Raw genomic sequence first — 17,220 nt, 5'->3', positions numbered from 1 at the left:
GGACCGAACAGTATCAATCCTCAACATTCTAAAATAATCACAACCCATAGTAACTCAACAGTTCCTCTTCAATCTAATCCAACAAAGCAGAACTAATTAAAACAAAGCAACACCAAAATCCACAGCCTTACCTCAGATCCAATTCCTTTGCTCTAAATCAGAATTTTGTTCCTCTGCTTCTGCTTCAAAATCGAAACCAATGGAAACCTCTGATCGGTGCCTTGTATAAAGCTTCAAAATCGAAACCAATGGAAACCTCTGATCGGTGCCTTGTAGCCTTAGATCCAAGCTTAGGTTAACCCTAGAGCAGGAAGTGACAATGAAAAAGAGGTTACGGCATAGTAGAGTGGCAATTAAAATGAGGAATCTAAACCATCTCTATCTATACCCTTACCGGCAATGCGAAGAAGGCTTAGGGCAAGATTCTGCAGAAAGGATCGGCAGAAAGAGGTTCTGCAAAAAGGATCGGCAGAAAGGAGGATCGGCGAGCAGCGTGGCCGGCGGGAGAAAAACCCTAGAAAAAACCCTAGCCGACGGGAGCTGGAGAATAACCCTAGCCGACGGGAGTTTGGCGGAGGTTGACGGCGCTGCGGCGGCGTGGAAGTTTAGGGCACGCGAAGGGTCGGGGCGGGATTTCTTCGGCGAGGAAGAAGAGGGTCAGCGCGGGTCTTCGGCGGCGGTCGAGGAAGAAGAGTGACGGCGGCGAGAGGAGGGTCCGGAGTCGAGGTTTAGGGCACGCGAAGAGGAGAGGAAGAAGAGAGGGCCGGCGATGGGTTTAGGGCACGCGAAGAGGAGAGGAAGAAGAGAGGGTCGGCAGGCGGGCCTTCGGCGGCGGTCGACGAAGAAGAGGGTCGGAGGTCCGGAGTCGAGGAGCTGCGGAGGAATGCGGAGGAAAACCTAAATCGCGCGATTTTGGGTTTCAGGGCGCGATTTTGGGTTTCGGGGTTTCGAATCATCGTGCGGTGATCGTTGCCACGCACGCGAAGACAGCGCCGGAGACCGAAGACCGCCACGTCCCTCGGTCCACGTCAACAGGCGCGCACCTGCCGCTCAAACAAGGCGCCCATAATAGCACCACTGTGTATATATATATATATATATATATATATATATATATATATATGGTCTTATTTAGAACAGATTTTTTTCAAGTAAGATCGTACCATTGTTTATGCTCCAATAAAAACAATGCTACAGTAGAAAAGAATTAGTCACTATATTGTTATTCATTGCAGTTGCAGCAAGTAAATTAGCTTAGATAAATTATGGTTGTTTAAAATTAGTCACGTTCAAGCGCTCATCAGTAGCTTCAAATTTAAGTGCAAAGGTGCTTACGTAAGCTAATATTAGAATATTTTGACCAACAATTTTGACAAAAGTAACAGACACCTTTACGATAAAAAAAATAAAGAACACCTTTTTAATTTCTTTTCTTAAGATATTTTCCTTAAAAAACTCTTATTTTCTACTAGTCAATGAAAATTGTTTTTATTGCCATAGTTTGCATCTTCCTCAGCACTAAATTTTTTTTAAAAAGTTATCTATAAGCAAATATTTTACACGATAGAAACAAGCCTACTATGTAAAATGATGGATAGCTTTCAAGCAAATATAAATCCCGTTAACATTTGTAAATTAAACATGAGAATTCAGATGAAAAGATGTGAAACGATAACCTATATCGATCTGTCTTAATTTTTCTGTGGTCGACAAAATAATGCTAGTATTCACATATTTAGTATCAGCAAAAACTACTCAAGTAACTTTCTGAACTTATGGCGGAACACTGCCGCATCTTCAAAACTTGGTTCATCTACACTGCCATCTCCATAGGCTACAATATAATGAAAGACAGCATATCAATAAATACAAAGGTTATTCACCAGCATAGATAAACAGATAAAGAAAGTAGATACTCACAATCACTTGTGTAGCATCTTAGTTGAAAACCAGATTTTCTTTTTTTTTTTTCTTTTCCTAATAATGTACAATTTCAGCTGCAATAATTTGGAGGTTCATTAGTTAACTATACAGTCCCCAGGATTCGCTGAGGTATCCCCATCCTCGCTATCACCATCTGAATGATCTCTGTTCCTAAGATGCATTATAGCATCCCTCAAGTCTGGATCATGATTGTCATCTGGCCCAGATTGCATCCTCTGAAGTGCAAAGATTTGAGCTATCATTTCTTCTGGAAGAGCAAATCGAAGAAATCTAGTCTTGTGGTTCTGGCAGTCTAACTGATAATTCCAGATTCACCCAATAGCAAATCCATCGTCAGTTCACCGCATCATAGTAGTCATAGTAAACAAGAGCAAACAATTAGTCAGTCTATCATTATTCATTGCAGTTGCAGCAAGTAAATTAGTTAGATAAATTATCAGTGTTTAAAATTAGTCATGTTCAAGCACCCATCATTAGCTTCAAATTTAAGTTTGAAGGTGCTTACTTATGCTTCTATGGGTAAACAAACATAACAAACCTTACTGTCAGTTAAGTCGATGGCATGTTTAGTTTCATATAGCTGAAATATAAAAAGAACACTAGACAACCTAATTATCTAAGATGAGCACACAAAGTAACATCATGGTATGGAGTTTAAGGCTGAGTACTTGGATGGAAAGACAGGAGTGAGGAGGAGAGGTTGCGGCAAAACAGCACAAAAATGTACATTATTGATCCATCATCTATATGAACACTTTCGTAATATCTTCCCTCTATCTCACCCTCCTGTCATATTTCCATCCAAATAAACCCAGTCTAATAGGAGAAAATGGAAGATAACATTTACCTCCTCTAATTTAACAGGTGAAGATTGTTCAAGAGCAGTTGGTGTCCAAATCTTTACATCATTCTCAATGCCGCTAGTTGCAATGACAGGAGTACATGGATGAGCCTCAATACAATTGACCACATATTTATCTCCTCTCATTGCCCGTAAAAGTTTCCCATCACTCTTCCTCCAAATAAAAACTCGCCCACAGTCTGAACCACTGGTAACATACTCACAATTTGGACCAAAAAAACCCACACCTTTCACAGTCTCACAATTAGTGTGTCCTTTGAAGATCTGAGGTACAATCTGATTTCCAGCTTGAGACAGAGGTGAAGCCAAGCTAGATCCAACTCCAGTATTAACATCCATACTAGATACCGGAAACACTCTGTCTACACGTGGCCCAAGCCCATGATCCTTTGTGAAAAGGTATATATGCTCATCACTGTACGATGTCAGCAGCTCACCCTGATCTGAGAATGCCACGCCTGTAATTCCAGTATCATGATCACCATCAATGAGGTGAAGTGGACAGAACATATTACTAGGATATCCGCGATCAGTTGATCCATCAAACTTATATTTGCGAATGTCATAAACTCGTGCATATACATCTGTTCCAGCAATTGCAAATAGATTTGGGCTCCTTGGATTTATTGCAATAGCATTTAGATGATTGACTTCACCATCATCCAATATGCATGTAAATAGCTTCGTAGCATTTTTTGTTCTCAAATCAATCTATACAAATAGAGAAATCAATGATTAAGTCACGAAACGTCAAATGAGAAAGGAAAGATGATAAGATACCCACATGCTGGACTACTCCGTCTTCACCACAGCTATAAAAGGTATGGGGGCTCCCTGGCTCAATACCTAACTTATGAGCCCGACCAACATGATTAGTTAGCAATGTGGTAGCCACCTTTCCACCTTGTAGTATCTCAGCATGTCTAACCTAATTACATGAACAGAAATTATCATTGTTTGATGAGAGCATGAAGAAAAAGAAAAGAAACACCCAGAATATCAACAACACGGTGGCAACTGTCATAGACTATACCTGACCATCTGCAGCACATGTAACAATGGTCCGATCATCTGTGTATGGCATGAATCGAGCATGGAAAACATTGTTTGAATGACCTGAGTCAAAGGATAATTTGATATGTCCAGCATCCCAATTCCACAGAATCACCTTTTGATCATCAGACCCAGAAATGAGAATGTCACCATCTGCATTGAAGCTCACAGTGTTGACACAGCCTCTATGATTGTCTAACTTTCTATAGATCCGAAAACGCATAACAAGGTCCTATAAAGAAAAGAAAAGATCAAACTAGAAAAAATATTGGTGAAGTAGATTAAATTCTAACTGGTTCATAGGAAAAAGTCAGCATAATGGAGAATTTCACCCCAAATTCCTGGTTTAGAAATTTTGAAGTAATGCTGTTACCATTTTCAGGAACTAAGTACAAAAATTTGGAAGCAGAGAATGATCAGAAAAGTATGAAATTTTATTTGCAATGCCAGCCTACAATTTGACTCTAAGTTGGTTATTGTGTTTCATGACAAAACAATTTAACATATGAGAATTTTATTCTTGATAACCTCAGGCCTCTAATATAGAACTAATGTAACCAAAAGAATAGTTAAATCAAACTAGAATTTCAGTGTGCATGATGTTTAGGCTTTAAGAATTCAGCTAGGACAGGGAATCTTGCATTGAATCATGCTGAGGCATTTTTCATATTTGTTATGTTAACTATTTTCAAACTCCTTAAATGCCAACTCCTACAATATTTAGGACAGCATGATAAATTCACCAGCATCTCCAGAAAAAGAAAACAGTTCAACAAAAAGAAGACATCTGAGGGTAAAGTACAACCAAAATAAATTACACTAGACAAATTCTTTCACTCTCTGACCCTTCCAACAGGTGCCCATGTTCTCTCACAAAAGTTCCTTTTGCATTCACTAAGCATTTTGACCTAGCATAAGTAAATAATAAAAAATTTCAGAACCACCGTAAATCAAGCTCTGTCCTCAGCTCAACTAACACTGCCGTGAACCTGATTAGACAAGAGAGCTGTCAAATAACTTGTCGCACTCAACCAATGTCACAAAAGGCTTAATCTAGGTCTTCATAAATACTTTGGCCAATCAGCTTCCTAAGATGTCCAATATGCTAGGTTCCCTTAGTATTTGCCAACATAATCAAGTATATCCAAAACATTTTTGATGCGCTCATGATAATCAAATTTCTAGTTTCAAAAGCATTTGAGATGTTTCAGGTTATAGAACATACTCTTCAAGGGTTCACTGGGACTTGATGAATCCATTTAAAATTTATTCAAGGGTTTTCTCTTCAACCTTGATTGTTAATCCCCTTTATGTGCAAGAATCCAGAAAGCATTCAAAAAGAAAAGAAATTGACAATTGAATAAGTATATTGGGCAGTGTTTAGAGATTGAATTTTAATTGAAAGAATTGTCTAGCATCAAATACTAATGAACAAATAAAAAATGGCACGACACGAACGATATAACTATAACGGATTACAGGCACCCTCAAGTCCTCAATGTATCGAATTCTCTGACTGCAGATAGGAATCAGAAGTGAAATTTCACAATCAATTTAATTCCAAATGTAAGAACCACTAAGTTTAATGTGAATGGAATGCAAGAACCAAAACCCCTAGAGACAGGAAGAAAAGCTTTGTATTCTTGAAAATAAAATCGAGAAATTTTTGCTGACTGAAATTGCACATTCCAAGTGAAACTTGTAATCCAAGTAACAGAAAATCCAATCCATCTCTTAGGTACATAAATCGAACGAGCAATCACAGGATTCAGCTTTTTAAAAAAAACAACCAGAAACCAAAAGAAGCGAAAAAGGAAAGAAAAAAACTAATATAAACGCGATGGATTATAGACCTCCGAAGCGCCAAAGCGACGGGCGAAGGCTTGGGGAGTGAAGCCGCCGAGTTCCCGGTGCCAAAGATCGAGAACGCCCGGGCTGAAGTCCGTCGCTCTTGTGGGAATCCTCTTCATCTTTTATTTCTCTTCTCTATGTCCGATCGAATCGAAGACCGACGATAACTCGGAGAAGATGAGGCTTAGGATTCAGATCGGCGGCGGCGGAACCTTGAGAGAATGGGAATGCGACGGGTCTGCCTCTTCCTCTGCCCTGGCGATTATAAATCAACAAAGAAAAAACATAAATAAATAAAAATGAATATTGAAACAAATGATATTAATTGACGAGAGTATTTTTCCAGCTGTCATGATCGATAAACTTAATATTCTGTTCATTCACTCTCAATTTTTATAACTATTTTAATATTTGAAAGAAAAAAAAAAAAAAATAAATCTCAGTTAACCTCATTGACTATTCCTAAGGGTGATCGATCAGATCCCACAAAAGTTTCTTATTAGCTATCAGAGTAAATCGGAAAGTGCACACAGCAATCAACTCAGACGCTCAACATCCTTTTGATTACGCTCCCCATTTAAAGAAAAATTCTTACAAATACTGTAGTGGATAAACTTTTTATAGTGATCGACCCCACCGTCGAAACGATTCCATATCAGAAAACCTCTTAAGAAATTTTTTAGAGGTACGGTACCGCTATGTTGATGAGAGCCTACTGTCGAAACAGCACCTCAGCCAATAAATACATGTTGCTAAGACTTGAATCGTCACAGTACCTCAGTCAACAAATATATATTGCTAAAAGGACTCAAATCCGGAATCTCAAGTAACACACGTCTTCATGTTTACCACTTTACGATAAGACACTACAACTATTTTAATATTTAAAATATTATGAATAAGGTGCAAAAATCAAACTTTCAGATTTGTTTATTTAGTTATTAAGCTTCTTAAAGCTTAAACTTTTCATTAAATTTTTTATAAATTATAAAATTTTCATATTATTATTATTATTAAAAAGTGGCCGAGAAAGTTAAGTTATTTCTCAAAGAATCAGAATTAAAGCGCGACACTTTTCTCGTGACCGCGAAACAAACCGACGCGTGTCCCTGCACAGCAATTGACCATGATTCCGCGCCTCGCGCGACTGGACACTGCGCGCGGGAAAACGACAGGCACGGCCACGCCCACCGAGACGACTTTCCACGTGTCCATTTCCTCGCCGTCTCGTCTCCCTGGCCGGGCGGCGAGCCTGGAAGCGTGTCCCGGCTGTCGCCAGCGGCAACTATTAAAGAACAAAGCGCGGTAAGATTATCGGACCGAGCGGCGATTAGTTGCCAACTAAACCTGATTAGTCCAATGTCTAAAAGACTAAACGTGGCGTTAATTAATTAATTAATAATTCGGTGGTTCTTGAGATATATATATATATGGCATACAGCCGTTTTATGGTCCTAAACTTAGATTCGGTTCTTCTTCCACCTTTCGTTCTTCTCCATTCATCTCTTTGATCTCTCCTCCGTTGTACGCCATGGATTCCTTCCGAAGATCCTTCAAGTCTCATGCTGTCTCGCACAAGTATTCTTCCTCGCGCACCCTCGTTAACGATCTCGAGAAGCAGCCGATCCTTCTGGAAAACGATGGGGCCGAGCACGGTAGTGAACTGGAAGTCAAGATTGACGGAAACAGTGGCCACCCCGGTGCCGCCGCCGAGGGGATCGGCGGCGGGAATGTTCCCAGTAAGGTGCGGAGAGAGTCGAGCTATGAGTTCTGGAGGTCGGAAGGTACAGATAGGCGCCGAAATGAAGGCGACCACGCCGGCCTTCGTGATGAGGACGGGGGAGACGGGTTCAGTTTCATGAGCCCGCAAAGAAAGTTTCCCGGGGCGGAGATCGCGGAGGATCCGCCGTCGCGGCTCATCCACACGTTCCTCGACCAACAGCGGGCTAACGGCGCGGAGATGGCCCTTGACATGGACATGGAAATGGAGGAGCTAAGAAGGAATTCCTACTCTCCCGGACATGGATTTGGCTCCATGGATCTCCGAGTCTCCTTCCGAGATTCCTCCAGAGATGAACTCTATCCTGATCAGCAACCCCCCTCCTCCGACGACAACGATACCGACGACCCGGACGCTGGACTCCGGCATAGAAAGGCGTTGACTGGCACGCCAGACCTGGTTGGCGCCGGTGAGGAAGTGCTCCGCTGCACCTCCACCTCCTCCCTCCGTCGCAACTCGACCATGCTCTGCTCCAAGACGCGGTCGAGGATCTTGGACCCAGCGCCGCCTCCGTCGTCTCCGCCGCCCCAGACGGCGGCGGCCACTGGTAATGAAGAGGTGAGGAGGTCCGGGTGGATCCCCAAATCAGGACAGATCAAGTCTGGGTTCATCGGCAAGTCACAGCGAACGGATGAGGACGACGACGACCCTTTCATGGACGACCAAATCCCTGACGAGTTCAAGCGCAGCGGCTTCAGTTGGCTCACACTCCTCGAGTGGGTGAGCCTCGTCCTAATCCTCGCCACGTTCGCATGCAGCCTATCCCTGCCCTCCCTCAGGCGCATGACGCTTTTGGAGCTCCACCTTTGGAAGTGGCTCCTCCTCCTCTTCGTGCTCATCTGTGGCCGCCTCGTCTCCGAATGGCTTGTCCGTTCGATCGTCTTCTGCATCGAGCGCAACTTTCTCCTCCTCCGCAAGCGCGTCCTCTACTTCGTCTACGGTGTCCGGCGGGCAGTCCAGAATTGCCTCTGGCTCGGCCTCGTACTCTTCTCCTGGCAGTTGTTGTTCGACAAGAATGTGCAAGCGCGGGTGAAGAGCAGTAATCTGCATTACGTGACCAAGGTCCTGTTCTGCCTCCTCGTAGCCAACCTGTTCCGGCTCGCCAAGACCCTGTTCGTGAAGGTCCTTGCCAGTTCCTTCCATGTGAGCACCTACTTCGACCGCATCCAAGAGTCTCTCTTCAATCAGTACGTGATCGAGACGCTCTCGGGCTCCCCACTACTGGAGATTCAGGCCATAAAGGAGGAGGATGAACGGACGGCGGCGGAGCTGCAGAAGCTGCAGGATGCAGGGGTAAGGATTCCTGCTGAGCTTGAGGCGGCCGCATTGTCAGGTAAGACCGGCAGGGTCACTGGGAACGACAGCGTCGGAAAGAGTACCCAAATTGGGAAGAGCACCAAGCTTACGTCCCCCAAGCATCTGGACGAAGGGATTACGATCGACGAATTACACAAGCTCAACCAAAAGAACGTATCGGCTTGGAGGATGAAGAGGCTTATGAGAATTGTGCGATACGGGACTCTGGCGACCCTCGACGAGCAGGTTCGGCAGGGCGCCGGGGAAGACGATCCCGTGACACAGATATGCAGCGAATTCGAGGCAAAGGCTGCGGCGAGAAAGATTTTCAACAATGTCGCCAGACCTGGTGCCAAGTAAGTCTTTCAACAAAGTCCTCTAGAAGCAGTTCGTTAATGAGGAAGCTGATTAATTGAACGCATTAAAAAAATTTCAGGCATATCTACTTGTCTGATCTTTCGCGTTTTATGAAGAATGAGGAAGCCATAAAGGCAATGAGCTTGTTTGAGGGAGCACAAGAGAAAAACAGGGTCAGCAGACGATCTCTCAAGAACTGGGTGGTACGTTACGTGTTCCCCCTTTGTTTTGTGTTTTCACATTGCATGTGAAGGCATTACGTAGGAATTTGATCCAATTCTGTGCAGGTCAATGCGTTCAGAGAACGTAGAGCGCTTGCTTTGACTCTGAATGATACAAAGACTGCTGTAAACAAACTCCATCAAATGGCAAACGTTGTTGTCTCCATCGTTGTGTTTGCTATTTGGCTGCTTATTCTGGGAATTGCCACCACCCATTTCTTTGTTCTTCTAAGCTCTCAGCTTTTGCTGCTTGTCTTTATTTTCGGCAACACTTTGAAGATGGTCTTCGAATCTATTATTTTCTTATTCGCAATGCACCCTTTTGATGTCGGCGACCGCTGTGAAATAGATGGAGTTCAGGTACTTCTCAGCTCATACACATTCTCGTAGTATCTTCTTCTTCTTTGAGTTCTCTAAATTTTTCTAATTTCCAGATGTTTGTGGAGGAGATGAATATCTTGACTACAGTTTTCTTGAGGTTTGACAACCTTAAGGTTACATATCCAAACACCGTTCTGGCTACCTTGCCGCTAGGCAATTTTTACAGGAGTCCAGATATGGGCGAATCTATCGACTTTTGTATTCATGTCGCAACTCCCGTGGAAAAGATTGCTATCATGAGAGAAAGAATACTGGGGTAAGAACTAAGCAATCTGCACTTTCACAAGTTTGTTAGTTGGTTGATCATGAATGTTGACATATCATTCTTCTGGTTCTTCAACCTGAATTTTTAAGAACAAGTCCACTTTACAGTATTTTCAACGCGACTAATCAAACTCTTTTTGCAGGTATTTGGAGAACAAGAAGGAGCACTGGTATCCCGGTGCTCTGGTCGTTCTCAGAGATGTCGATGACATGAACAAACTAAAAATATCAATTTGGATGAGGCATCGTATTAACTTTCAAGATATGGGAGAACGATTTGTGATGGTTGTCCAGAGATGATCGATTTGTGAGAATGACTCCCCTTGATGTCAATGTGAAGAACATGCCTGCTGTCAATTCCACTCGTACCATCTACCTGGGCAACTTTCAATCACTAGGAAACTTTACATCACATTTTCCTTCTATACCTATACCTAATGACTTTCTCATCTGATCACTGTCCTGTAAAAAGAGCCAAGGGTACTAACTAAGTGGCTAACTACTCGTTGGTTTTTTGTTATGCTCTTTAATTTCAAGGGCAGGTCAAGCTTCCTGTACTATGAGCCTTGTATAATTGCCCCAGTTCTTCAATAGATTTATCAGATCTCTTACATATAGATTCATCAAAATATTAAACAACAAAGAAAGCAATCCAACATATAGATTTCGACTCTTACAAATATGAGAAATACCTCAACAAGAACAAGCTTCTGGTTCAGGTTGATCCAAAGGTGATATAAAGAATGCTTATTCTTCTGTTGAAGAGTTAAAAAGCTTTTCATGAGGAATTTGTATAATTTCAAAACCATGGAAGGACATAATATGGAAGACACGTATATAAAAATGGAACCACAAATTAGTTGCCTCATAAAATTTTCAAACATAGCGTCTGTTTTTAAGTCACAGCTGAACCTCTGCAACAACGTTTGAAATCACTGGATGACAGAGATATTGCACCTTGCAAATGTACAAGATGAAAAATACCCAAATAATGGTAGGAAATAATATCGCCTCATGGCGATGTAAGTTTTTGAACACTGCATCTATGTAGTACCCACAGCGGCAGCCTCTACAATAACAATAAAAGGACACTGGATCGCAATCACAAGAGCATTTGCAGGGTGTAGATTAGTCCCATGCGCCTAGTTCTCTGTTGGAAGTCCGTTCTGCACCCAAGCTGAATAACCACCAGCAACATCCGTGACACAGGCGAAACCCTGAAAAATAACTCCTTTCTTACTAGTCTGGGAAAAGACGTTGTAGTTGTGGTTAAAATTCTACTAAACATTTTGCAGTTATTGGTAGATTAGTTGCTGTTAAATAATAAAATTACAAAACTAAATTATTTCAGAATAGTGTGAGCTTTTAAAAGAAGTATACATCAAACAGAATCTTGGAATGTGCATTTGCGCGTCAATCAAATTGTGACTCGCCTATTAAGACAATCTTTTGTGTCCTTGTTTAGTTTCCCATCAGGCTCATTCATCCTTAATTTATGGTTGATTTGAGATGTTAAACAATAATGAATCCCTTACCAAATTTTAACAGTTATACTAATGATAGTGCAAAAATGAGCCCACTCATATGGTGCTAATTGTACAATAGGCAAAAGAAGTCACAATTCATTCTGCAAAATTAGAATCACATTTGTGAACTACTTACAGCTTTTGAAAGCTCATATGCAGCCATTAATGACCTTTTCCCACTTAAACAACCCTGTTAGAGAAGACGAGAAAGAAAACATTATTTGAGACTTAAAGAGACATCATTATCTGAAACTCAAATCAAGATTTGAATACACTAAAGAATAAGGTTTGATAACGAACTATAATTATCTCATCGTCCTTGTTGAAAGTTGATGTCACTTCCTCCAAAAAATTTGAGTTCTTTGACATTCCTGTATCAAATATGTCTCTTGTTAGTTAAATGGTGAGTGATGAAACGACTAAAATTATCCAATACTTGACCGCTAGGATGTTATTATACATGCTCATCACGGAAAACTAACAATATGAACAAAGTTGAATCTGTATGCTGTTGTAGCAAATTGGGAAGTGGCACGTCTCTGGTGAAAGTCAATATTGAAGGTCCAAGGAATGGTCAGACTAGCCTGAGCACCTTGACTAGAATTCCACCATAGATCTGATCTATAAAAGGGAAATGGATGCTATGTTGAGGGGGCTCTGATATGCGACCTGTGACAATAATTTTAGGAGTTCAAGGCAATCCAAGTGGCAACTTGTCACCCATACGCACTGCAGGCTACCTCTGATATGCCCATTATTCTCCAATTCATCCAACCAAGCTTAATTGTTTCCCCATAACCTTACAACCTTCTTCCTTTGTCTCTTAACCTTCTCTTAAATCAAGCCCTGAGCATTTTCCTAAACCATTTGATCTAAATTTCACCCATATTGATAGAGCTAGATCTACCTTGGTGGAACCATACCCACTTCAACCAACTCTATACAGTTCAGCTTAACCAGTTTAGCTCCTTTTCATGATACAGCTAACTCAAAGCAACTTAGCCGTTCTCAAGACAACATTGCCCACTCAATGTCCGAGCAAGCTCCAGTAGTCGGTAGACCTCCCTATTGTATTATGATTTATCATTAAAGATTGGTGTTGTCTGAAACATATTAGGAATGAGGCTAAATGTAAGGAGGAGAAGAGACAAATCATGCTTTACTTAAGACCAACTCATGCTGATGAAGTGGCTGTTCAGCTCTAGCTTGCAAGACTAGAGGTGGTTTCAAGGTCCATTATGGTAGATAGAGAAACTCTTCTGCTGCAAATGATGGTGATGAAGCTATTCCCTTAATTTGTGGTGGATAGAGATGCCAAAGGCCGATTCAAGGGTGATAAGTGAACTACGTGCAACTAGGCAGCTTAGGTAATAAGATCTATGTGATGGGCAAGCAAAGGCAGATAGGAGTGCCGAGAAGGTGGATTCCAAAGTCCTGAGAGCCAAGGATAAGAGGATAGATTGAGAGTACACTTGAGAGAAGAAGATAAGAAAGTCCTAAGGTGAAAACTCCATTTACACTGGAAATTCAAAAGGAGCAAATACTAAAAGAAACTTCATAAATATTGACACATGATGAAAGCACATCCACTCTTTCGAATGCATTACATGGGACCTCAGAGGCATTGATATTCTCGATAATCCCAACCACTTTAAAGGGCAAGCTTATACAAAATTTTAAAGCGTATCTTGTGGGTAGTAAATTAACATGCAGTGCAAACGACTTTGGAAGCTTATTCCTTGATGTATTTTCTTGTCAAATTTAAATGCTAAACTACTCCAAAGTGGTTGGTTGGTTGCTTAAATTAGTGCAACTCATAATACTGCCTGAGTAAATAATCCATGAAAAATCTTAAATATCTTATCTCACTGATTAAATACAAAAATTAACTACAAAAAGATGCAGGAAACAGAAGATAGTTCGTCATCAAATAATAAAAAATTCAAGACTATGTTTGGTTGGACCTTTTATCACCCTATTTCAATTTTTGTTTTCATATAAAAAACTAGTTACTGAAAATGTAGTTGGAAAATAATTTCTTTACATGAGATGTTCAAATATGAAAAGAAGAAAAAGTGGAACCCGGAAACAAAATACCATGTAGTGAGTTTGATTATAGACTACCTGAGTTAGTCTTGAACATGTAAGGAATGTTAATGGCTTGTACCGCATGTCCCCCATTGAACTCCTCCACCGTTCTATAAATCCATCAAATTACCAAAGAAAAAAACGCAGGAGTCATCTTAGTCATCCAACAGATGCAGGATTAGTTCATTGCAGAGACATACAAGTTAAAGGAGGTTTGCTAGGATTAATTAACTAGGAAATAAATCAAAACCAACCTAACGTCGAGGTACCGATGCCCAGACTTGAGGAGCTCGTGGGCGACGGTAACTGGCACAGACTTGACCATCCCAGCTTCTGCGTCGCTCGCTTCGGATGCCATCGACCTAATGCAACTGCGAATTCATTTAACATGGCACCGTAAGCCAAATGACGCGCAGAAAAAAAAAAATAAACCAAGATCGATCGTTTCATATATCACCTCAATCGATTTCGGCGAGGATTCAGGGCGAAGCTCGTCCCACATCGACGGACAGAACGGAAAGGGGAGAAAGAATGCAAAGCTGCGGGCGGCGCATTCCTGCAACCAAAGACAGAGTTTCGATGAGATGCCCCAAGGGGATTGCTGTTTGTTAATGGATCGCATTATCCGATTTACCTCCCTGGGATCGGAAAGATGTGGAGAAGGAGCGACGAGCGAGAGAAGCAAGTAGAAGCCATGGCTGTTTAGGTTTTGCTTTCGCCGTCCGGCGGAGGAACGATATTGCTGATTTGCGAGGTTAAGGATAGAATGAGGCGGCGTGGGTCCGGGGAATCCGAAGACTCGCCGTGCGTCCCAAGGCAAGTAGGCAACGAAATCAATTCGAGAGGATGACATCTTATTACGTCATTACCAGCTGGAAAAAGGCATGAAGTGTTAAAAAAATGGTGTTCCCTAACGCTTTAACTGGGAGGAGTTGAGGGAAAAAGAAGTTATTTGGAAAGAAGTGGAGATTTTAATTTTTCTTATATATTAAAAAGGAGATTTTTTTATCCTCTAATTTGGGATGTACGAAGAGGAGGAGTTGAGGGAAAAAGAAGTTATTTGGAAAGAAGTGAGAAAAGAAGAGGAAATGATAGGGAATGGTAAGTTTTAATTTTTCTTATATATGAAAAGGGAGATATTTTTTTATCCTCTAATTTGGGATGTATAAAGAGGGAAAGTAAATCTAAATATTATTTATTATAATTTTATTTTTATTTTAAAATATTAATTTTTAAATAATTTATTTAATTTATTCAATTTAAAAAAATTTAATTTCTTTTCGCTGAACACGATCTTTTCATTTCATTATTTTTCACTGTCTTGAAGTAACTATAAATTTTTTTCTTTGTTTAATAAATCTATGGGTTAATCATTCTTCAATTATAAATATATTTGTCACTTCAAATCACTATCACATATTGCAATAATATAATATTTATGATATTTCATAAAAAATTTATAAAAAAATAATAAAGTAATACCTTCTCAAAGTGATGCGTCGAATCTACGATGAATACATAGTTCACAAAAATATGTAAATTAAATTTATGAATATAATCTATTAATTCATCTAAAATAATGAATAATACTATGAATTATATAAAAGAATTAATTTTTTTATTTAAAAAGTAATTAATTTATATTTATAAAATAAATATTAATATTATAAAAAATAAAATTATTATTTATTTAAAAAATGAGAATATTTTTATAATTTTATATATTTAATTTTTATTTCTTTTTTATTATTCTCAAATAGAATAATATATATTACGTTGATGAATCTTTTTTTCCTCTCAAACGAGAAGAATATAAATACTTTATATCTCTTCCCTTTTTTCTCTTCTCTTCTCTTCTTCTTCCATTAATGAACATTCTTCTCACCCTATCCAAATAGAGCATGACTACAGGATAGTGAAAAAAATACAATTAACATGAATACTAAAATAAAACAGTGACTTTTCAAAAATATAATAATCATAAGGTGAGTTTAATTTAAATTATCATACATAATCTTAATTATTTAATTATTAAATAATTATATAATCAAGATTATAAAGAATAAAATATAATCTATATTGTTTGGTTTAATCCTATATAATACAATAAAAATTTATTTAATTAAAAATTTTAATGTATAATTTAATTTAATATTTATTGTATTTCAAGAAACTTTTATAACTAAATTAAGTTGATATCAAATTAATTTTTTAATAAAATAAATTAATTTTTTACTCTATAAATGATGAAGTGACATATTTTTTTTACTTTTTAATTTCTAATAGCTTTAATTTATTTTTTAATTAAAATTTAATGATTTTCAAAATTCAGATTTTTTTTTTTTGGATACAACGGGAGACTATAGAGTTGCAATGCATTGCACGTATAATTATTAATGATAATAACAAGTCGATATATATATAATTAATAAATATAATTAATTTATAATTTTTAAAAGGATATTACGAGAGAGTGAAATTACGTGGATTACTCGTGTTTGTCAAGATAATCAAATTCCAAGATTATAATGTATTTTGTTGATGTGATAATAATATTATATTACTTGAAAATTATTGATAATCTAAATTATTTTATCATTTTTTTTTGTTGATGTGATAATTTTAAATAAATAATCAATAATCTAAATTAAATAAGATTATTACTAAATCAAACACCCCAAGCACTCTTTGATTACGACAAGAAAATTAAATATAATATAATTTATTTTTTATTAATTTGATTTCATTTAGTGTGTTTGTGACAGATACACAATTTGCTTTTTTTTATTTTATAAAAAATAACTTTAAAACAATATAATAATTTATATTTTTTTACAAAAAATATATAATCCGGTAAGTGATTGTGTGTTGGTACTATGCGATGGTTGCAAATTTTGTTTATAATAATATTAAATTTTAAAATCTATCAATTTTAATAGGTTAGTATTATTGATGATTTTTTTAATAAAATCTATCAAATTTTTTTTTCCAAAATAGATATTAATAGTGTTTTACTAGTCGAAATATCAATACGAGACTTTTGTCAAGAATAGATATTTAATTCAGGGTAATCATAGTACTCTCAAGAATTCATCCATGCACTTAGTTCTTGATCGACTATCAAAAAATATTTTTGTTTGTCAAAACTGATATATGAGATCGCTATTATATTCAATAATTCTCTCAAAAAAATGATGGACAAAGTCAAAAGATTATATATTTTTTTCTCTAAATATGTTCCATTTTAATTTTTTTAATAAAAAAGATACCTCACTTCATTGATTAACCATGTATAACCACACAACTATTCTTTAATATTATTCTCATTATTATTTTTTCCATCAAATCAATTGGACGCATATAGCTGTTATAATTTTATAATTACTACGGTATTATAATAGCTATATTTTATAGCTACTATAATACATATTTAATCTGTTCAAAAATATTCATGTTGTAACAATTATAATTTAGTAATTGCTACAATATGAATTTAATTATGTTCACATATCGTTCATGTTGTAACAACTATAAAATCATAATTGTTATAGTTATTGTAACAACTATAAAATCATAACTACTACAATATAGATTTGA

General features: G+C 38.2%; 3 protein-coding genes across 4 annotated transcripts; 1 reads left to right on the top strand and 2 right to left on the bottom strand.

The window, feature by feature from the left end:
* Positions 1-1,842: 1,842 nt before the first annotated feature.
* On the bottom strand, positions 1,843-5,940 carry LOC141829420 (uncharacterized). Its single transcript, XM_074716883.1, has 5 exons — positions 5,713-5,940; positions 3,840-4,091; positions 3,591-3,734; positions 2,792-3,517; positions 1,843-2,240 (listed from the first exon to the last, which is right to left on the bottom strand). The coding sequence occupies exons 1-5, from the start codon at positions 5,827-5,829 to the stop codon at positions 2,019-2,021; spliced, it is 1,461 nt and encodes a 486-aa protein (XP_074572984.1). The 5' UTR covers positions 5,830-5,940; the 3' UTR covers positions 1,843-2,018.
* A 1,241-nt stretch (positions 5,941-7,181) lies between these two features.
* LOC141829409 (mechanosensitive ion channel protein 6-like) lies at positions 7,182-10,488 on the top strand. Its single transcript, XM_074716873.1, is given in 7 exon segments — positions 7,182-9,142; positions 9,223-9,346; positions 9,431-9,724; positions 9,799-10,001; positions 10,153-10,305; positions 10,307-10,375; positions 10,377-10,488. Coding segments are annotated over 7 exon segments (2,775 nt in total). The 5' UTR covers positions 7,182-7,241; the 3' UTR covers positions 10,408-10,488.
* A 359-nt stretch (positions 10,489-10,847) lies between these two features.
* LOC141843518 (thiosulfate sulfurtransferase 16, chloroplastic-like) lies at positions 10,848-14,426 on the bottom strand. 2 transcript variants are annotated; one of them, XM_074731581.1, is made up of 8 exons: positions 14,258-14,426; positions 14,081-14,179; positions 13,878-13,994; positions 13,660-13,733; positions 11,836-11,906; positions 11,672-11,725; positions 11,152-11,226; positions 10,848-10,873 (listed from the first exon to the last, which is right to left on the bottom strand). In XM_074731581.1, the coding sequence occupies exons 1-7, from the start codon at positions 14,317-14,319 to the stop codon at positions 11,152-11,154; spliced, it is 552 nt and encodes a 183-aa protein (XP_074587682.1). In that variant the 5' UTR covers positions 14,320-14,426; the 3' UTR covers positions 10,848-10,873. The 2 variants fall into 2 exon arrangements, with proteins under 2 accessions (XP_074587682.1, XP_074587674.1); XM_074731573.1 differs by having other exon boundaries at positions 10,848-11,226.
* Between the last annotated feature and the right edge of the window lie 2,794 nt (positions 14,427-17,220).

Source organism: Curcuma longa, chromosome 1 (assembly GCF_044706935.1).
Source record: "Curcuma longa cultivar G26 ecotype Majalengka, Jawa Barat chromosome 1, ITB_CL_G26_1.1, whole genome shotgun sequence".
Lineage (NCBI taxonomy): Eukaryota > Viridiplantae > Streptophyta > Magnoliopsida > Zingiberales > Zingiberaceae > Curcuma > Curcuma longa.
Note: the sequence above shows the minus strand (reverse complement) of the source record. Positions and strands in the feature narration are given on the sequence as shown.